The 22,276-nt window shown below is 42.1% G+C and overlaps 2 protein-coding genes across 3 annotated transcripts in view; both read left to right on the plus strand.

The window, feature by feature from the left end:
* Positions 1-2,969, plus strand: part of LOC110496010 (sorting nexin-27) — a 71,192-nt gene extending 68,223 nt beyond the window's left edge. The window contains exons 13-14 of the mRNA XM_036952496.1: positions 2,581-2,667; positions 2,835-2,969. Coding sequence (XP_036808391.1) covers positions 2,581-2,654 — 74 coding nt within the window. The 3' untranslated portion in view covers positions 2,655-2,667; positions 2,835-2,969. The remainder of the gene's footprint in view (positions 1-2,580; positions 2,668-2,834) is intronic.
* Positions 2,970-3,327: 358 nt separating this feature from the next.
* The window catches only part of LOC110496011 (small conductance calcium-activated potassium channel protein 1), a 38,320-nt gene continuing 19,371 nt past the window's right edge, over positions 3,328-22,276 (plus strand). For both annotated transcript variants that reach the window (XM_021571623.2, XM_021571624.2), the window contains exons 1-5: positions 3,328-4,209; positions 4,727-4,822; positions 5,132-5,413; positions 12,561-12,682; positions 17,557-17,698. In XM_021571623.2, the coding sequence (XP_021427298.1) occupies positions 3,355-4,209; positions 4,727-4,822; positions 5,132-5,413; positions 12,561-12,682; positions 17,557-17,698 (1,497 nt within the window). In that variant the 5' untranslated portion in view covers positions 3,328-3,354. The remainder of the gene's footprint in view (positions 4,210-4,726; positions 4,823-5,131; positions 5,414-12,560; positions 12,683-17,556; positions 17,699-22,276) is intronic.

Raw genomic sequence — 22,276 nt, forward strand, 5'->3', positions numbered from 1 at the left:
TGCCAAAATCAAAACCATAACACCTTAGCTATAAATAAAAAAATACGCATGGCAGCCACTGGGGTGTGGCTGACATCTGGTGGTTTATACAAAAACTACATTCAAGATAACTATTTCTGACCAAGCTGTGATGAGGTGAGGGTGAAGGAAAGGAGGCTCTGGTCAAAAGTAGTGCACTATAGGGAATAGGGCATAGCCGCGGGAAGATGTTTAGGGTCTGATAATACAGGACTAGTAAAGGCCCAGTGCACTATAGGGAATAGGGCATAGCCGCGGGAAGATGTTTAGGGTCTGCTAATACAGGACTAGTAAAGGCCCAGTGCACTATAGCGAATAGGGCATAGCCGCGGGAAGATGTTTAGGGTCTGCTAATACAGGACTAGTAAAGGCCCAGTGCACTATAGGGAATAGGGCATAGCCGCGGGAAGATGTTTAGGGTCTGATAATACAGGACTAGTAAAGGCCCAGTGCACTATAGGGAATAGGGCATAGCCGCGGGAAGATGTTTAGTGTCTGATAATACAGGACTAGTAAAGGCCCAGTGCACTATAGGGAATAGGGCATAGCCGCGGGAAGATGTTTAGGGTCTGCTAATACAGGACTAGTAAAGGCCCAGTGCACTATAGGGAATAGGGCATAGCCGCGGGAAGATGTTTAGTGTCTGATAATACAGGACTAGTAAAGGCCCAGTGCACTGCTTTTGTGAGACATTTACTTAAATAACTTTTTTCTCTGTTCAGATTCTTCAGGGGATGCTGCAGTACCCTCAGCACCCCTACTTCCCACGCCACACCATTAGTCATTGTGCTGTGCTTTGGGTTTTTAATTACTCTCTTGATTGGATTAGGGAGTTACTACGCTAACAACTCCCCCACCTAATAGGGTATTATCGACAACAAGTATATTATCATATATCTGTGGCCTTGACTTCTCACTTCAAAGTAGCCTTTTCCCGATGGATTATCTCTCGATGAATGCCTTTCACCTGTCCCATTGCATTCTTCTGGTAGGCTACTATCTACATTTGAGAGGTTCCTGTTTGAATGTTTTGTCACGTTTGTTTAGAGATGGATTGGACCGAGGTGCAGCGTGGTAGGCGTACATCTTTCTTTTATTTAAATGACACCGAAAAAACAACAAAATATAAAATGACCGTAACGCTACATGTAGTGCAGAAAGCAACTACACACAAACAAGATCCCACAACTAAAGGTGGAAAAAAAGGCTGCCTAAGTAAGATCCCCAATCAGAGACAACGATAGACAGCTGCCTCCGATTGGGAACCATACCCGGCCAACAAAGAAATAGAAAAACTAGAATGCCCACCCAAATCACACCCTGACCTAACCAAATAGCGAAATAAAAAGGCTCTCTAAGGTCAGGGCGTGACATGTTTCCTATCTTCTTCACTAAGGATGCCTGCAATAAGTGAAGTTGAGTCTTTCGCTTTGGTGTGGCTGTTGGATTCCTGTTCTATAGTCACAGCATAGCATGGAGCGATGGGAAGTGAACCATAGTGTTTTGGGGTTCAGCTCCCAGTCCCAGATTGCATACCCTGGCAGTGTACCCTTGAACAGAGTACTTACCCTAATTCATATATTTTACACCCAGCTGTGTAACTGTAATATGGGCTAGATGATTAGACCTCTGTGTACATCTCTCTCTCTCTCTCTGAGTATGTGTTGTATTTTGATTACACAATACCTGTCTTTATCCTCCTCTCTCTACCCCTCCTCCTTGACTTCCTCTGTTAACTGGAGCCCCATCTGTCAAATATTAATAGATAGAGATAAATGTTGGCGAATGTCATTGTTATGACTTTAATTCCAAAACCATTTTCCTCTCCACATTGTCAGGCTAAAGGGTGACATATTTAATATTTCATAAGCTCCTAAGTATCAGATATCTGACTCTCAAACCAACTTGATTAATCTGCCATATTTCTATAATCTCCTTCCCTGCATTGATACGCAGGACCATCACTCACTCTCTTAGATTAAATGGGAAAAGATCCAAATTGCCAGCTTGGAGAGCTCCCTTGGATAAAAATAAAACCCAATAAAATAGTAATGCCTATCCTTCAATAAAACAATAAAATAAAATGTCAACTATTCTTCCCTTCTTCAACACACACACACACACACACACACACACACACACACACACACACACACACACACACACACACAAGCAAAAGAGCTGTCCAACTTGATGAAAAATTATGTCAGAGGAAACTTTGCCATGTAACCAGGGACAACTGAAACTGTGGATCTTACAGTAATAAACCCAGCTTAAACAAAGACGTCATGATGGACAACTTAATACTGGAAAATAATTAAATAAACGAGTCATAATACAATTGATATCCATGGACATATGGTTTATATGCTGCTATGTGGATTATAGTTCATAACCCTTACTTATGTCTGCTGGATGGGAGCTGGATTCTTATAAATTATTTCTGAGAGAGACTGAATATATTTTGATCTGAATTACAAGTAGTTTTGTCACCTAATTATCCTAAGGTAATAACCAATATCTATTTAACTGATGCTTCATTTAATTTGTGTTGACTTTAAGGAGATGGACTAAAGGACAATCTGAGGAAGTTAACCAACAACAGTGGAATTGAAAACTTAATTGGAAGTAACTGAAATACGTGGAGAGGTAAGACTGAGCAGAATCAATTCGGTTTTAACAGTAATTTGGCAAGAATATTTATGACTGTAAGATTACCAGGTGCTGCAATAACTTAAATGAGGGTTTTATACAATAATTCTACAATGTTTCTAGATCAATGTTTCTGACAGAATGTCATTGTTTTTTTCCAACAGGTTTCCATTGTCTTATCATATTATCTTGGATGGAAAACCCATAGGGAAATTTCTATATAATGTCAACCATTATCACAGAGGAACATTCCCACTGCGCACAGACATCAGTTCAACGTCTATGTCATTGTATTTAGGTTAAAAGTTGGGTGAAAAAAATACTAAATGCCTTTCACGACTTTTTGCAAATCCAATCAGTTTTCCACATTGATTCAATGTCATCACATAGTTTTGGGGGGTTGAAATTACATCGAAACAACATTGATTCAACCAGTTTTTGCCCAGTGGGTTTGTGTTCATGTTTACTGTGAATAGTATGAATGTCTTCTGTGAACTCTCAGCATTCCACAGGCATATCAACGTCCCCTTTTTTACAATAGAGTTTGTGTTTTTGTATGCTTCCCACTCATACATTTTCATTGTTTTCACTCCATAAACTGTCTGCACTCTCTCACAGTTGTCTCTTTCCAAACCCCATAAAATTGTTCAAACATAATAACTCAACACCTCTAACAATCTCTAGATGGAGCCCTCTCCCTCTATGAACTTGACAATGCAGCATGGAGATGAGGAGGAGGAGCAATATCCCCTCCTTCCATCAAAAGTGGTCCCTCCCCCTCCTGCTTTTGGCATTCAGTGCGGAAGAAACTACTCATGTCAAAAAGGGGGAAATCACTCAGTGTGGCTCGATGGAACCCAGTCATCACCCACCCTCTCATATTACAACGGCTGCCAATATGTGTCACCCTCACCCCGCTCCTCGCCCCGAAGGGGAGACAATGAGGAAAAGGTTAGGGGGAAGGAGGTCCACAAGGAAAAGAGAGGCAAGAAGCCAGCAGAGAATGAACAGAATGCAGGGCACAAAGATCGGATTTGGGGGAGTAAAACCAAAAAGACAAGCCCACAGAGGCGCCAGCAGGACATGACATCCACTCAGTCACCCTACAAAGGACTCCGCATGTCTCAAATGGACTTAAGGGAGACAGAAAGTGGGCCACCCAGTGAAGGAGGTCGAAGGCTAGAGGTCCCATCAATGAAGATGCAGGACCGCCAGAGTCTACCTGAGATCATCATTACAACCAAAGATGACTACCAGCCACATTCCCCCAACCAAACACCCAGTTCTGACAAGAATCACCCGAAATCTGAGGACAAGGGCGCCTATGGTGGAGGTGAGGAGACCAGTGGTGCGCATCACAAGGATGGTGTCCATAACTGCCCTCACAAGAAGACCCAGAGCATCGGTCGTAGGCTGGTCCGCCGAAGGGCGCTGTTTGAGAGGAGGCAGAGGCTGAATGACTGTGCACTCGCTGTGGGGATGTTTGGAGTGGTGGTCATGATCACCGAGATAGAGCTCTCCTGGAGCGTCTACAGTAAGGTCAGCACTGGGGACTAGACCTGGGTTCAAATGCTTGATATATATTCAAATATATACTTTGAGTGTTTGCCTGAGTCTGTCTGGAGTGCCAAATTTGCAGTTTTGGGACTTTTTTATAGCTTTATTAAGCCATGCAAGTTCAACCAGGCACAGATCAAGTATTTAAAATGCTTTTTAAATTATTTGAAACCCAGATCTGCTGGGGACACCTGGGTGATTATTGAGTTCAAACTTACAGAACATTATTTGAAGGCCTTCAGTATTTGTTGCTGACTTAAGGTTACTGTGGCCAGGAATCAATCAGAGGCACATTGTGGAGCGCTGTGGACAATGTGCCTTTTAAAGGAAATGTTCCTGTGTTCGCGGAGATCGTATAAATCAGAAATTACCTTTAAATATCAAGCGCGCTATAATGTGCCTTGAATTGAATCCCAACTTGTTAAAATAAGGCATATATGCCACAATGAAGCTTACTGTATGTTAAGATAAGTGTGTCCACGACATGTTTCCCCTACAGAGCTCTATATACTCTATGGCTATGAAGTCTGTTATCAGCCTGTCCTCTCTCATCCTGCTGGGTCTGGTAATTGCCTATCACATCTGTGAGGTGCAGGTAATTTCACCTCTCTGACTACTTACTACACTGCCCATACTCTCACTATCTTAAACTAGCTTATGTGATCCCTCAGCTTAGATACGTTGAAGTCATTCTACTCTGCAATATTTTTTGTTATATACCAGACTATAGTAGTCTGGAGTAGTTCTATTGCTAATGGGGAAAGTAGATGGTGACAGGGGGCAACCTTGTCTGGTACTACTCGTTATATAATTTATTACACTTTGACTACACTCTCAGTGAACTGTACTTCCTCTATGCTCTAACTCTGACATGGCTGTGTACCCATACTCCCATCACTGTTAGCTCTACATCCATGATAACGGATCAGAGGACTGGCAAATTGCCATGACAACGGAGCGGGTGAGCCTGATCGCCCTTGAGCTGTTTGTTGTGGCGGTGCACCCGTTCCCAGTGGGTCTCCCATTGTCATGGCAAGCCATGTCCCCCACGCTGTCAGAGACGGAGCTGGAGATCGTGCTGGCTCTACCCATGTTCCTGCGACTCTACCTCCTGGGTCGTGCCTTGATGCTGCACAGCCGACTCTACACAGACACCGCCTCGCGCAGCATTGGCGCCCTCAACAAGGTCAGGGGTCAACATTTGTCACCATGCAAGTTATGCAACCTCTCCCTCAAATGTTAGTTACTTACTTTTTTATTTATTTATTTAATTTAACCTTTATTTAACCGGGTAGGCTAGTTGAGAACAAGTTCTCATTTGCAACTGCGACCTGAACAAGGTAAAGCGTAGCAATTCGACACATACAACAACAGAGTTACACATGGAATAAACAAAACATACAGTCAATAATACAGTAGAACAAAAGAAAACAAAAAGTCTATATACAGTGAGTGCAAATGAGGTAAGTTAAGGAAATAAATAGGCCATGGTGGCGAAGTAATTACAATATAGCAATTAAACACTGGAATGGTAGATCGGCAGAAGATGAATGTGCAGGTAGAGATACTGGGGTGCAAAGGAGCAAAATAAATAAATAAATACCAGTATGGGGATGAGGTAGGTAGATGGGCTGTTTACAGATAGGCTAAGTACAGGTGCATTGATCTGTAAACTGCTCTGACAGCTGGTGCTTAAAGCTAGTGAGGGAGATGCGAGTCTCCAGGTTCAGAGATTTTTGCAATTCGTTCCAGTCATGGGCAGCAGAGATCTGGAAGGAAAGACGACCAAAGGAGGAATTGGCTTTGGGGGTGACCAGTGAGATATACCTGCTGGAGCGCGTGCTACGAGTGGGTGCTGCTATGGTGACCAGTGAGCTGAGATAAGGCGGGGCTTTACCTAGCAGAGACTTGTAGATAACCTGTAGCCAGTGGGTTTGGCGACGAGTATGAAGCGAGGGCCAACCAACGAGAGCGTACAGGTCGCAATGGTGGGTAGTGTATGGGGCTTTGGTAACAAAACGGATGGCACTGTGATAGACTGCATCCAGTTTGTTGAGTAGAGTGTTGGAGGCTATTTTATAGATGACATCACCAAAGTCTAGGATCGGTAGGATGGTCAGTTTTACGAAGGTATGTTTGGCAGCATGAGTGAACGATGCTTTGTTGCGATATAGGAAGCCGATTCTAGATGTAATTTTGGATTGGAGATGCTTAATGTGAGTCTGGAAGGAGAGTTTACAGTCTAACCAAACACCCAGGTATTTGTAGTTGTCCACGTATTCTAAGTCAGAGCCGTCCAGAGTAGTGATGCTGGACGGGCGAGCAGGTGCGGGCAGCGATCGATTGAAAAGCATGCATTTAGTTTTACTTGCGTTTAAGAGCAGTTGGAGGCCAAGGAAGGAGAGTTGTATGGCATTGAAGCTCGTCTGGTGGTTAGTTAACACAGTGTCCAAGGAGGGGCCAGAAGTATACAGAATGGTGTCGTCTGCGTAGAGGTGGATCAGAGAATCACCAGCAGCAAGAGCAACATCATTGATGTATACAGAAAAGAGAGTCGGCCCGAGAATTGTACCCTGTGGCACACCCATAGAGACTGTCAGAGGTCCAGACAACAGGCCCTCCGACTTGACACACTGAACTCTATCAGAGAAGTAGTTGGTAAACCAGGCGAGGCAATAATTTGAGAAACCAAGGCTGTCGAGTCTGCCAATAAGAATGTTGTGATTGACAGAGTCGAAAGCCTTGGCCAGGTCGATGAATACGGCTGCACAGTAATGTCTCTTATCGATGGCGGTTATGATGTCGTTTAGAACCTTGAGCGTGGCTGAGGTGCACCCATGACCAGCTCTGAAACCAGATTGCATAGCGGAGAAGGTATGGTGGGATTCGAAATGGTCAGTAATCTGTTTGTTAACTTGGCTTTCGAAGACCTTAGAAAGACAGGGTAGGATAGATATAGGTCTGTAGCAGTTTGGGTCTAGAGTGTCACCCCCTTTGAAGAGGGGGATGACCGCTGCAGCTTTCAATCTTTGGGAATCTCAGACGATACGAAAGAGAGGTTGAACAGGCTAGTAATAGGGGTTGCAACCATTTTGGCAGATAATTTTAGAAAGAGAGGATCCAGATTGTCTAGCCCGGCTGATTTGTAGGGGTACAGATTTTGCAGCTCTTTCAGAACATCGGCTATCTGGATTTGGGTAAAGGAGAAATGGTGGGGGCTTGAATGGACCTCTACATACTCAGGTTGTACAATAGCCAGAATGATTTTGACTTGAAGTTCAGTAGTTAGTTGAAACGATGCTAAAGCAGCCCATTGAATTCCACAACACTTCCAGCAGATACTCACACCAACGCTAGGTGTTGCATTTTCATGGAATCCAATGTGCTGCTTTAGCATTCGCTAGCCGAGCATGCTGACGAAAAAATAGTAGTTCTTTCTTGAGTTGGGCTCTGGGATGTAACAACCGTTGAGCATCTGAGCTTATGGTTGATTGTGGAGGAAAGGGGTTGAGTGTGTAAGTAAGTAAGTGTGTGTGTGTGTGTGTGTGTGTATCCCACATCTGTTGCAAGGGGATCAGGATGTTTGGGGAAATATAGGAGGAATCACAATAATTGTTTGCTAAAATAATAATTGCTTGACAAAAATGTAATGTGATGCAAGGACAATCCTGGTTACAGGTAACAATCATTTGCACAAACTGCCGATATTATTACGCATATTAATTGTAAATGATGGAAATTAAGATACGCAAGATATTTTAATATATATATACAATTTAAAAAATAGCTATATATAAAGCAAATTGAGGTGCGAGCATTGGAAATACTTTTAACGGTTGTTATGTGGGTGGCACTGTGTGTTCTTTTCAAAGGATGGGTCATGGCCTTTCAGGGGACCTAGGGATCCAGGGGGACGGGGGTGGTCTGCCGGTCACTGGGATGACAACCCAACTTGGGAGGGGCTTTGGCGGGTGGAGTAGTGGAGAACAATTGGAGGGTTACTTATTAGCAATGCAAATATCATGGTACACTCTATCACTATGGTACTTTTTAATGGTAAATTTACAAACATATGATGAATGGATTTGAAACTTGTATCTCATTATGGTAAATGGTGAAATAAATATAGCCAGTTTTAATTGTAATGGCTTAGCAGATAAGAAAATAAAAACTATATTTACCTGGCTCAAAGAGAAGGAATATAATATCTATTGTTTACAGGAAACTCATTCAACAATTTTAGATGAAGGTGAGTGCAAAATATACTTCTCTCATGGGCAAAGAAACTCAAAAGGGGGGATGACATTAATTAACAGTAATTTTGATCCAAATGTGCTAATTGTCCAGATCTGCAAGGTAGATGGATGATTTAAAATATGTTATTGGACCATAAACAGATATGGCTCATTAACCTTCAAATTGGAACTAGCCGATATATGGAGGCTTAAATTTACTGACCTAGTGAGATATACCGGGAGGAGGCTCAATCAAGCTAGTCGTCTTGACTTCTTTCTTATGCCATTCTCGTTGCCACCAAAAGTGAAGAAAGTGTTGATAGGGGATAGAATGCGGCCGGACCATCAGATAATTGGCATATACACTTATCAAGGCACAAGGCAAGACCCAAATACAGACACAGGAGGCAGATGGTTGGCGTCTTACAATGTTTATTAATCCAAAAGGATAGGCAAGAGAATGGTCATGGACAGGCGAAAAGGTCAAAAGCAAATCAGAGTCCAAGAGGTACAGAGTGGCAGACAGACTCGTGGTCAAGGCAGGCAAACATTTCAGGCAGGCGGGTACATAGTCCAGAAACAGGCAAGGGTCAAAACCAGGAGGACTAGAAAAAGGAGAATGCACATACAAGATGAACTGACACAGAGACAGGAAACACAGGGATAATACACTTGCACAGAGAGACAGGAAACACCGGGATAATACACTTGCACAGAGAGACAGGAAACACAGGGATAACTACACTGGGGAAAACAAGCGTCACCTAGAAGGGGTGGAGACAATATCAAGGATAGGTGAAACTGATCAGGGTGTGACAACACTACTGTTCAAAAGTTTGGCGTTACTTAGAAATGCCCTTGTTTTTGAAAGAAAACTATTTTTTTTGTTTATTAAAATAACATCAAATTAATCAGAAATACAGTGGACATTGTTAATGTTGTAAGTGACTATTGTAGCTGGAAATGGCAGATTTTTTATGGAATATCTACATAGGCCCATTATCAGCAACCATCACTCCTGTGTTTCAATGGCACGTTGTGTTAGCGAATCCAAGTTTATCATTTTAAAAGGCTAATTGATCATTAGAAAACCCTTTTGCAATTATGTTAGCACAGCTGAAAACTGTTGTTCTGATTATTAAAGAAGCAATTAAACTGGCCTTCTTTAGACTAGTTGAGTACAGCATTTGTGGGTTTGATTACAGGCTCAAAATGGCCAGAAACAAATAGCTTTCTTCTGAAACTCGTCAGTCTATTCTTGTTCTGAGAAATGAAGGCTATTCCATGCAAGAAATTGCCAAAAAAAACTAAGATCTCGTACAACGCTGTGTACTACTCCCTTCACAGAACAGCGCAAACTGGCACTAACCAGAATAGAAAGAGTGGGAGGCCCCGGTGCACAACTGAGCAAGAGGACAAGTACATTAGAGTGTCTAGTTTGAGAAACAGACGCTCACAAGTCCTCAACTGGCAGCTTCATTAAATAGTACCCGCAAAACACCAGTTGCCAAGAAAAAGCCATATCTCACTGGCCAATAAAAATAAAAGATTAAGATGGGCAAAAGAACACAGACACTGGACAGAGGAACACTGCCTAGAAGGCCAGCATCCCAGAGTCGCCTCTTCACTGTTGATTTTGAGACTGGTGTTTTGCGGGTACCATTTAATGAAGCTGCCAGTTGAGGACTTGTGAGGAATTTGTACGTAGAGCTCCGAGACAGGATTGTGTTGAGGCACAGATCTGGGGAGGGTACCAAAACATTTCTGCAGCATTGAAGGTCTTAAATGGAAGAAGTTTGGACCAACCAAGACTCTTTCTAGAGCTGGCCGCTCGGTTAAACTGAGCAATCGGGGAAGAAGGGCCAGGGAGGTGACCAAGAACCCGATGGTAACTCATACAGAGCTCCAGAGTTCCTCTGTGGAAATGGGAGAACCTTCCAGAAGGACAACCATCTTTGCAGCACTCCACCAATCATGCATTCATGGTAGAGTGGCCAGACAGAAGCCACTCCTCAGTAAAAGGCAAATGACTGCCAGCTTGGAGTTTGCCTAAATGACTCTCACACCATGAGAAACAAGAATCTCCGGTCTGATGAAACCAAGATTGAACACTTTGGCCTGAATACCAAGCGGCACGTCTGGAGGAAACCTGGTACAATCCCTACGGTGAAGCATGGTGGTGGCAGCATCATGCTGTGGGGATGTTTTTCAGCGATGAACACTAGTCAGGATCGAGGGAAAGATGAACGAAGCAAAGTACAGAGAGATCTTTGATGAAAACCTGCTCTAGAGCACTCAGAACCTCAGACTGGGGTGAAGGTTCACCTTCCAACAGGACAATGACCCTAAGCACACAGCCAAGACAAGACAACGCAGAACTGGCTTGGGAACAAGTCTTTGAATGTCCTTGAGTGGCCAAGCCACTGTATGCTGGAAACATGTAGTTTATATTAACTAAAGCAAAACCAATCTTTGTTAAACATAAATACCAAACTTGTTTTTGCATGGATTCTGCGACGTGGTTAGCGTTTAACAGCTAGGATCGCTATTTCTTGTTCCAGAATCCCGCTTAACTGACGGGTTAAAATCTGCTTGAAAGAGACACTAACCTAGCTAAGCTGCTAACATTAGCCATCAAGCTAACGAAGTAGTCCCAGATGACACTTGGCATTCTCTCAACCAGCTTCATGAAGTATTCAACTGGAATGCATTTCAATTAACAGGTGTACCTTGTTAAAAGTTAAGTTATGGAATTTCTTTCCTTAATGCATTTGAGCCAATCAGTTGTGTTGTGACAAGGTAGGGGGTTATACAGAATAGCCCTATTTGGTAAAAGACAAAGTCCATATTATGGCAAGAACAGCTCAAATAAGCAACGAGAAACATCAGTCCATCATTACTTTAAGGCATGAAGGTCAGTCAATGTGTATAATTTCAAGGACTTTGAAAGTTTCTTCTCAAGTGCAGTTGCAAAAACCATCAAGCGCTATGATTAAACTGACTCTCATGAGGACCGCCACAAGAAAGGAAGACCCAGAGTTACATCTGCTGGAGAGGATAAGTTGCTAAGAGTTAACTGAGCCTCAGATTGCAGTCCAAACAAATGCGTCACAGAGTTCAAGTAACAGACACATCTCAACATCAACTGTTCAGAGGAGACTGTGAATCAGGCCTTCATGGTCGAATTGCTGCAAAGAAACCACTACTAAAAGGACATCAATAAGAAGAAGACACTTGCTGGAAATCTGTCCTTTGGTCTAATGAGCCCAGATTTGAGATTTTTGGTTCCAACTGCCATGTCTTTGTGAGATGCAGAGTAGGGGAACGGATGATCTCTGCATATGTGGTTCCCACCATGAAACATGGAGGAGGAGGTGTGAAGGTGTCGGGCTGCTTTGCTAGTGACACTGTCTGTGATTTATTTAGAATTCAAGGCACACTTAACCAGCATGACTACCCAATCATTCTGCTGCTATACGCCATCCCATCTGGTTTGTGCTTAGTGAGACTATCATTTGTTTTTCAACAGGACAATGACCCAACACACCTCCAGGCTGTGTAAGGGCTTTGACCAAGAACGAGAGTGATGGAGTGCTGCATCACATGACCTGGCCTCCACAATCACCCAACCTCAACCCAGTTGAGATGGTTTGGGGTGAGTTGGATCGCAGAGTAAAGGAAAAGTGCTCAGCATATGTGGGAACTCCTTCAAGACTGTTTGAAAAGCATTCCAGTTGAAGCTGGTTGAGAGAATGCCAAGAGTGTGCGAAGATGTCAAAAATATATAATATATTTTGATTTGTTTAACACTTTTTTGGTTACTACATAATTCCATATGTGCTATTTTATAGTTTTGATGTATTCACTGTTATTCTACAATGTAGAAAATAGTAAAAATAAAGAAAAAACCTTGCATAAGTTGTATTTTTAAGTGAGTATTTTTTTATGGAATATATACATAAATATATATATATATATATATATATATATATTATTTTCAATATATTTTGGGGGGTATTTTTAATTTTTTTATTCTTCTTTTCCCCTAACCCTACCACTGTGGATATTAATATTATTATTATTTGGACTTGTATCCAGATCCACTTCAACAGCCGTTTTGTGGTCAAAACCCTGATGACCATCTACCCTGGCACTGTGTTGATGATCTTCAGCGTCTCTCTGTGGCTAGTTGCTGCCTGGGGCCTACATGTCTGTGAGAGGTGAGTGACTAAGAAGGGAAAGGGAGTAGAGAGAGGAAGGAGGGAAATAGGTATCAGACTTTTGCCAGGATTCATTAAAAGCAGTGTTATTTTCATCAACTAAAATAGTACTCTACAATATTCGTCAAACACCTATTTTTCAGTGGCAATTGATGACTGAATAAATAGACCTAGAAAAAAGAAAAACTAAACAAAAATGATTTTTAATTTCAGTTGACTAAAATGAGACGAGACAAAATTATCTCTGTGACCAAAATCTGACTACTAAATGGACTGGGCAAGAGATTTTGGAGAGATTGAGAGCTTTTCGGTGATATGCTAAAATAACAGGACAGATGCGCAGTGCAGTTCTGTTCAGCAGTGGGATGGACTCAACCAGCAAACACAGGCTACTTCAGTGGTGAGCTGCAGGGAGGCAATCACTGTGGACAGACAGGCAGCCAGGCTCTGCTCTGGCTCGGCCTCCGATTATAGCCTGCCTACACATTGCGCAGGCGACTCTCTTGCTTCACCACCAGCCTTCTAATTAGCAAGCCTTGGCCTGGTTAAGAAACACAAGCTGCTTTACGAAATCAAAAGCAATAGCTGCATTGAGTTTAATTGTAAAATAACAGTCAAGCTATGTCTTCCTTTCTCTTTAGTAGACTATGGAAAAGTAGTCTCTCTCTCTCTCAACCCCACTGCATTTCATACACAGATTATGTTGCCAAGTCTCCCTCTTTTACTCAGAAAAAAAAACAGTTTGATTCTACTGCTGAAAAGACATGACTCTTAATACTGGCGCTACGATTTTTTCTTTCTTTTGTGCATTAGCACAATAGAAAGACATACTCTATGTCGGCTCTATTCATGTAATTTCTGTCTGCAATGTTCAAGAACGTTTTTCAACTGAACCTGGCTCTGGGAACATTATCAGTAGTGTATATGCAAACATTTTGGTGGAACAGAAAGAAAGGAAAAGGGATAGCAAACTATTTATTGACAAAATGTATCTTACCACTACACTATTTCTGAATTAGTAAATAACTTTATTTTGAGTTAAAGCTGCGATATGTAACCTTTTGGGCGACCCGACGAAATGCACATAGAAAATGTTGAGTTATAGATCTGTCATTCTCATTGAAATCAAGTCTAAGAAGCGGAAGATATGTTCTATGTGCGCTATTTCTATGCTTCCCGTTCTTCAGTGTTGTTTTTGTATACCAGCGTGAAACAGCTGAAAATACAATATGTTTGGTTATGGAAAATATGAGTGATGCACCGATATGACATATTTGGCCGATACCAATTTCCAATATTTTCCTGGCAAAAAAACTATACCGATAACCGATATTTAAAATTGTTGCGGTCTTTTAAGCATTCTAGTACATTTAAATAGTTAACACACACAGACATGGATGCAGCATTCTAAGGCACTGCATCTCAGTGCAAGAGGCGTCACTACAGTCCCTGGTTCGAATCCAGGCTCTATCACAACCTGCAGTGAGAGTCCCATAGGGCGGCGCACAATTGGCCCAGCGTCGTCCGGGTTTGGCCGGGGTAGGCCGTCTTTGTAAATAATAATTTGTTCTTATCCTGACTTGCCTAGTTAAGTAAAGGTTACACACACACACCACTGACCCCAAACATTTTTTGTTGGTATGTCCCCATTACCAGTAAAACATAATCAAAACCTATTTCTTTCACTTACTTGCTGTGCTGTTTCGTTGTTCATTTCTACAGTCGTTTCATTTTCAAACAGGATTTCTATGGCAGGCCATTTTGGTCTTTGCTTGTCAAAAACGATACACGTCAAATAACACTAATTGACGTGTCAAATAAACTTGTTGACCAATCAGGACCTGAATATGACTACACGTCACAAAATAATTTAACCCATTCATACATTTTTTACGTAGTTACTACACATTGATTACACTATCACTCGTATTTCATATGTCACAACAATTCATCGACACGTATGCTATGATGCTGATAAAGCTGTCTTGCCACCTTCAGTGCTGGTCATTAAAAAAAAAAAAACTAGCTCATGGATGCAAACAATGTTCTTCCCCAAAAACACAGCAAAACGACAATCTGTTTCAGTAGCTATAGTTAGCTAGCTAATAGGTGTCATCATCTAAAATAACCCTAATTTATAAGCCAGTTCTTATTTGATTAATGGTGGTCGGACCCATCTATGTGAAGCTAGCCACAATATGGATTAGCCACAATAGTGGACATTGAGGTTAGCCTTCAAAATAAAAGTATGGCATAATTCTACTATTTGTATTCATTTGCATCACTGTCAATGTCATACTTTTATTTTGAAGGCAAACCGCAAATTCCACTATTGTGCGTAATTCTTATTGTGGCTAGCTTCACAACACATAACCCGATCCAGTCGAGCCTCACTAGCCAGATAAAGCTAGCAGGCTGCTTTTAACGTTAGCTTTGGGCAACAGGGTTAAGTAGCTGGCTAGCTATTTATTTTCATGAACTGAAGTTCAATTTCAATAGGCGAACAACAAGTGGCAGCCTAGCTAATACTTACTCACAAAGATTCCTAAATCATTGCTAAGAATAATGAAAATGACTGCAATTTCTACTGGTCATTGTTTTCAGGCTGGTTGTATTGGTGCTAGCTAGGTACCAAGCTAAAGCTAGCTACCCCAGAAGTTGCAGTCAAACAAATGATGCTTTATTACCAACGCGGTATTATAAACACATTGTTCGTTGCTGGTGTTTCCTTGTTTGCAGACTTTTTTGTACAGCTTTGACAGTGCTACTGTATCTTTTTTGACACGCAAAGACCCAAACGGCATTCCATAGTATGTATGTCGTGAAGCTAATAGCAGTGACGCTATCACTGTGCAACTCTGGTAGGGCAACATCTGAAAAATAGCGCACTTGGTAGTGTGTACCGGTGCTCGACCAGTCATTGAAAGCCAACATCACCCAGGTGAGAGAACGGTTGATTGTCAAGGGCAATGTATTCCATTTTCTTGGCTTTCTTACTCTTTCAAATGACTGCTCGACTTGTTGACTGCTCGATCCACACAGCAGACATTGTGGGCTAGGTTAGGGATGCTGTGTTGCAAGTGTAGTGTATGTTCTATAGGTATGCACGGCAGCTTTGACATCGTTTTTTAACATCACGTTAAACTAGATCGGGCCAATACTGATGTTGGCATTTTTAGCTAATATCGGCCAATTTCGATATGTTCACCGATATATTGTGCATCCCTACAAAATATATTTCACAGTGGTTTAGATGGTACAATGATTTTCCACATAACAATGGCTTGTTTTGTCACATAAACAAAAATTAGGCAAACTATTAGAATTTTTGCAACCAGGAAATGGCGCAGCGATTTCTGTATATTGCACCTTTAATGTGGACTCAGTGACTCAAACTTGAGCACAAGGACCAGAACTCGTTCACTGGGAGTCAGACTTTAGCCATAGGGACTCGTGACTCGACCATTGGTGACTCGGACTTGGGACCTGAGGTTCAGTGATTCGACTACATCACTGGGCGAAAGTCATTAGCTCCCGTTCAAAGTCATTAGCTTTATTCTACTTTTGGACATCCATGTGGAACGTTGATAACAATGGCAATGACGCGACCGAGTGATGGAGGTGAAACACATACTACTTCGAGGCATCTTCTAGTGATTTTCTCTCTCTTTCTCTCTCTGCTTGTGTGTGTCTGTTTGTTTTGTATGTAATGTGCTGTGCTGTAGGCTGAATTAGAAATGTTCATGGCCAGATAATTCTTATATAGGTGAATATAATATTATTCTTATGTTTTTTCATATTTCTGCTGTTAGGGAGAAAAGTAGTATGTTTGTGCACATGGAATTCAGTGATTTATGTTTACTATAGGTTAATGACTAAAATTAAAGGGCATTTAGTTGAAAAATTGCCCCCTGTTTTTGTCATTCTTTATTTTTTAAATTATTATTTTTACCCCCTTTTTCGTGGTATCCAATTGTTAGTAGTTACTAACTTGCTATACAACTCCCGTACGGGCTCGGAGAGACGAAGTTCGAGAGTCCTCCGAAACACAACCCAACCAAGCCACACTGCTTCTTAACACAGCGCGCATCCAACCCGGAAGCCAGCCGCACCAATGTGTCGGAGGAATCACCGTACACCTAGCGACCTGGTCAGTGTGCACTGCGCCCGGCCCGCCACAGAAGTCGCTAGTGCGCGATGAGACAAGGATATCCCTACCGGCCAAACCCTCCCTAACCCGGATGACGCTAGGCCAATTGTGCGTCGCCCCATGGACCTCCCGGTCGCGGCCAGCTGCGACAGAGCCTGGGCTCGAACCCAGGGTCTCTGGTGGTCTTAGACCACTGCGCCACCCTGTATTCCCTGTATTTGTCATTTTGACAATAACTAGACTTAATCATTATTCAAATGACCAAAATTTGACCTAATGATATTTTAGTAAAAATTTGACTAAATCTAAAAAAAGTGCCAAAATTAACACTGATTCAAAGGTGCAGTGCACACTACACTACAGACAATGCACCTTTTAAAAGGTCATTTATACTTCAGCCGACATCCGCAACGTTTACTGTGAATGCAATCTCTGCAAACATCTGGGAAATTACCTTTAAAAGATGCATTGTCGGTAGTACAGTGCGCCATGCTGCAACGCACCTTTCAATGAATCCCGGCCTTGGTGACTATAATGACTTGGACCAATCTGTGCTGTGGCTGACATCAGATGGGCCCATCATAAGTTGTCAGTCATATAACAAATACAATCAAATATCATATTCCTAGACTGAAACTAGTTTATTTGTTAAATGTTAATGTTAATATGATGAGTGGACAAGACAGGGGAAAAGCTGAACCATCATCCCTCCCCTGTCCTATAGACACCACAACTATAAGGACCTGAGCAGTAACTACATGGAGGCCCTGTGGATGGTCTCGGTCACCTTCTTGTCCATTGGTTACGGGGATGTTGTTCCCCACACCTACTGTGGCCGCAGCATCTGTCTACTCACTGGCATCATGGTAAGCAGTTTCTGCAAAATAGGAAAAGTTCTCGCACAGCTGAGTCGACTTGTTGTAGGTGCGTGGGAATAATTCAATGACATCTTTAAAGAAAATTGAAGTAAAGGGGATGGGCAGGTACAGTGCCTTCAGAAACTATTCATACCCATTGACTTATTCCACATTTGTTGTGTTACAGACTGAATTCAAAATGTATTAAATATTTTTTTAAATCTCACCCATCTCCACACAATACCCCATAATGAAAAAGTGAAAAGGGTTTTAGAAATGTTTAGGGCCTACATAAAGCTGTCCCAACAGCAGAGCTTTTCTTCAACACCATGCAGTGAATCCTTACCACCGCTACACCTTGCTATCAGCGGAGCCTTGTCTGGCAGCGAAACAGTTCAATCAGCCTCAAATCATAGCTGATATGCCTGACTTGCTTAAACAAATGTGGTTACTACTGACTCCTTGTGGATTTGTTTAAGTTGATAAGGAAAATACAATCATGAGGATCCACTTTTATATACAATATACCGACGCACAGACAGCGCATTGTGCAAACAAAACAACCCTTGCAATGGAATTGCATGGGTCTATTACTGAACTTTTTGTTGAAAACAAGTATTTGAATGGGAAACATGGTTACAGACCCAACAACATTATATACTATCTCCTCCTCGTCAAGAAAAGCACGAGCTAATTATAATACACAAAGTAAGCAAAACAATTAAATAATTCCAACATTGCCTAAAATGATGTAGGCAATAGGCCTATAACAATTGAGATGTACAAACTATGGCATAAGGGAACGACGAGCAGATAAGAGGTCATCCGTAATTTAGACTAAGACATTAATAAGCGAACTAACATGGGCGTAGTCAATATAACTATTTGTTCAGCAGTTATGAAATGTACTGCGACAGAATTCAGAACATGGGCCGTTCTTACAGTATTCTCCCTGTACACCAAGTCAGAACCGTAGGATAAATAAAGGGGACATGTACCGTAATTTCTGGACTATAAGCCGCACCCACTGAATTTTTTTTAAATATGTATTTTGTACATAAATAAGCCGCACATACATCTATAAGCCGCAGGTGCCTACCGGTACATTGAAACAAATTAACTTTACACAGCCTTTAAACGAAACACGGCTTGTAACAAAAATAAATAGGCTTTAACGAAACACGGCTTGTAACAAAAATAAAAAAAATAGCAGTAAGCAGTAGCCTACCAAGAAAGTCATTGGTCACTATCTTCCTCCTCCTGTGCACTGAAACCACTGAAGTCATCTCCTTCGGTGTTGGAGTTGAATAGCCTCACAATTGCTTCATCCGATGTTGGATCGTTGTCATTGTTGCTCTCGTCACTTTCATCCGGAGGCAAATTCCCCGCTGAGCTCATGCTGCCCTCTTCAACACGTTAATGATAGTGGATTTTTTGACAATGCTCCACGCTGTCAGGACCCACTGGCAGACTTGACCATAAGTTGCTCTTCGCATACGGCCCGTTTTAGTGAAGGATTTCTCCCCACTTGTCATCCAAGCCTCCCACTGAACACGGAGCGCCACCTTAAATGCACGATTTACACTGATGTCGAGTGGCTGAAAATACTTTGTTGTTCCCCCAGGAATCACAGCTGGAATTGAGTTTGTCCTCTTGATGGCTTCTTTCACAGAATCTGTTATGTGGGCCCTCATGCTGTCCAACACGAAAAATGCCTTGTTCTTGTGAAAGAATCCTCCCGGTCGTTTGCCGTAACACTCCGTATGCCATTCATGCATTAGGCCTTCCGTCATCCATCCTTTCTTGTTGACTTTCACAACAATTCCTCTCGGGAATTTTTCTTTTGGCATCGTCATGCGTTTAAAAATCAACATCGGTGGAAGCTTTTCTCCCGATGCCGTGCACATCAGAACACAGGTGAAGTGCGTTTTTTCATGCCCAGTTGTTTTCAGCGTGACGGATGATTCGCCTTTCTTGTTGACAGTCCGAGTGAGAGGCAGGTCAAACGTCAGAGGAACCTCATCCATATTTATGATGTCGTGCGGGCCGATGGAATGCTCCGCTATCTTTGCATCAGTGAATTTGTGGAAGTTTGAAACTTTTTCCTCGTAGTCGGGAGGGAGGGAGCTGCTGACACAGACTTGTCCGTACCCTGATGGACAGGCCTTTACGTCTCATAAATCTTAAAACACCACGATGGTCCACCTCTAAAATCCTCAAACTTCATTGCGGTGGCGATTGTTTTGGCTTTCAGTCGGATCTGCACAGTTGAAACACCTCGGCCGTCTGCTCTCTGTGTGTTGACCCAGTTTTCAAGCTCATTTTCTAGTTCAGGTCATCTGCTTTTCTTCACTCTGAAAGCTGTTGTTGTCTTTTTGCACTGAGTCCGTTCCTCACGCTGCTGTTTCCAACGTCTTATCATCGAATCATTAAAGCCAAGCTCCCGTGCAGCAGCTCTATTTCCTTTTCCAACAGCCAGATCGATCGCCTTCAACTTGAAAGCTGCATCATATGCATTTCTCCGTGTCTTTGCCATGATGAGGGTGACAAAATGACTACCGTAATCAGAATGATGGGAAGTTTGAGCGCACTCGATTTACGTCACATTATGTTCAGGTTCAAAGCGTGGGAAAAAAGTAGCGGCTTATAGTCCAGAAATTACGGTAAGCAGAAAAAGAAAGCTCTTAAAATATTCGATGATGACATTTCTCTAAAATAGGCTATAGGCTACATGTGCACCACGAAGTCAGTTCTGAGTGGGAAAGGGACCAAATTATTAGGGTGAGGCACATGGACTACTAACAGCTTACTACACAACACACTTAGTATTACTTTCTTAGCTACAGTATACATACAGTGGGGCAAAAAAGTATTTAGTCAGCCACCAATTGTGCAAGTTTTCCCACTTAAAAAGATGAGAGAGGCCTGTAATTTTAATCATAGGTACACTTCAACTATGACAGACAAAATGAGAAGAAAAAAAATCCAGAAAATCACATTGTACGATTTTTAATGAATTTATTTGCAAATTATGGTGGAAAATAAGTATTTGGTCACCTACAAACAAGCAAGATTTCTGGCTCTCACAGACCTGTAACTATCTTCTTTAAGAGGCTCCTCTGTCCTCCACTCGTTACCTGTATTAATGGCACCTGTTTGAACGTGTTATCAGTATAAAAGACACCTGTCCACAACCTCAAACAGTCACACTCCAAACTCCACTATGGCCAAGACCAAAGAGCTGTCAAAGGACACCAGAAACAAAATTGTAGACCTGCACCAGGCTGGGAAGACTGAATCTGCAATAGGTAAGCAGCTTGGTTTGAAGAAATCAACTGTGGGAGCAATTATTAGGAAATGGAAGACATACAAGACCACTGATATTCTACCTCGATCTGGGGCTCCACGCAAGATCTCACCCCGTGGGGTCAAAATGATCACAAGAACAGTGAGCAAAAATCCCAGAACCACACAGGGGGACCTAGTGAAGGACCTGCAGAGAGCTGGGACCAAAGTAACAAAGCCTACCATCAGTAACACACTACGCCGCCAGGGACTCAAATCCTGCAGTGCCAGACGTGTCCCCCAGCTTAAGCCAGTACATGTCCAGGCCCATCTTAAGTTTGCTAGAGAGCATTTGGATGATCCAGAAGAAGATTGGGAGAATGTCATATGGTCAGATGATACCAAAATATAACTTTTTGGTAAAAACTCAACTCGTCGTGTTTGGAGGACAAAGAATGCTGAGTTGCATCCAAAGAACACCATACCTACTGTGAAACATGGGGGTGGAAACATCATGCTTTGGGGCTGTTTTTCTGCAAATGGACCAGGACGACTGATCCGTGTAAAGGAAAGAATGAATGGGGCCATGTTTCGTGAGATTTTGAGTGAAAATCTCCTTCCATCAGCAAGGGCATTGAAGATGAAATGTGGCTGGGTCTTTCAGCATGACAATGATCCCAAACACACCGCCCGGGCAACGAAGGAGTGGCTTCGTAAGAAGCATTTCAAGGTCCTGGAGTGGCCTAGCCAGTCTCCAGATCTCATCCCCATAGAAAATCTTTGGAGGGAGTTGAAAGTCCATGTTGCCCAGCAACAGCCCCAAAACATCACTGCTCTAGAGGAGATCTGCATGGAGGAATTGTGACGACTTACAGAAAACGTTTGACCTCTGTCATTGCCAACAAAGGGTATATAACAAAGTATTGAGATAAACTTTTGTTATTGACCAAATACTTATTTTCCACCATAATTTGCAAATAAATTCATAAAAAATCCTACAATGTGATTTTTTTTTCTCATTTTGTCTGTCATAGTTGAAGTGTACCTATGATGAAAATTACAGGCCTCTCTCATCTTTTTAAGTGGAAGAACTTGCACAATTGGTGGCTGACTAAATACTTTTTTGCCCCACTGTATCTCTCTGGCATATTACATTGTTTATGCAGCAGCATACAATACATTTTTGTGCTCACTTGCTCACTTGAGCGATCCTTCTTGTGGGCAAATTTTGTCATCAAAATGTGTCATTCTCTGGATTTATGGTGCTTTCAAGACAACTGGGAACTCTGCAAAAAAACAAGG

This window comes from Oncorhynchus mykiss, chromosome 18 (genome assembly GCF_013265735.2).
Source record: "Oncorhynchus mykiss isolate Arlee chromosome 18, USDA_OmykA_1.1, whole genome shotgun sequence".
Taxonomy (NCBI): Eukaryota; Metazoa; Chordata; class Actinopteri; order Salmoniformes; family Salmonidae; genus Oncorhynchus; species Oncorhynchus mykiss.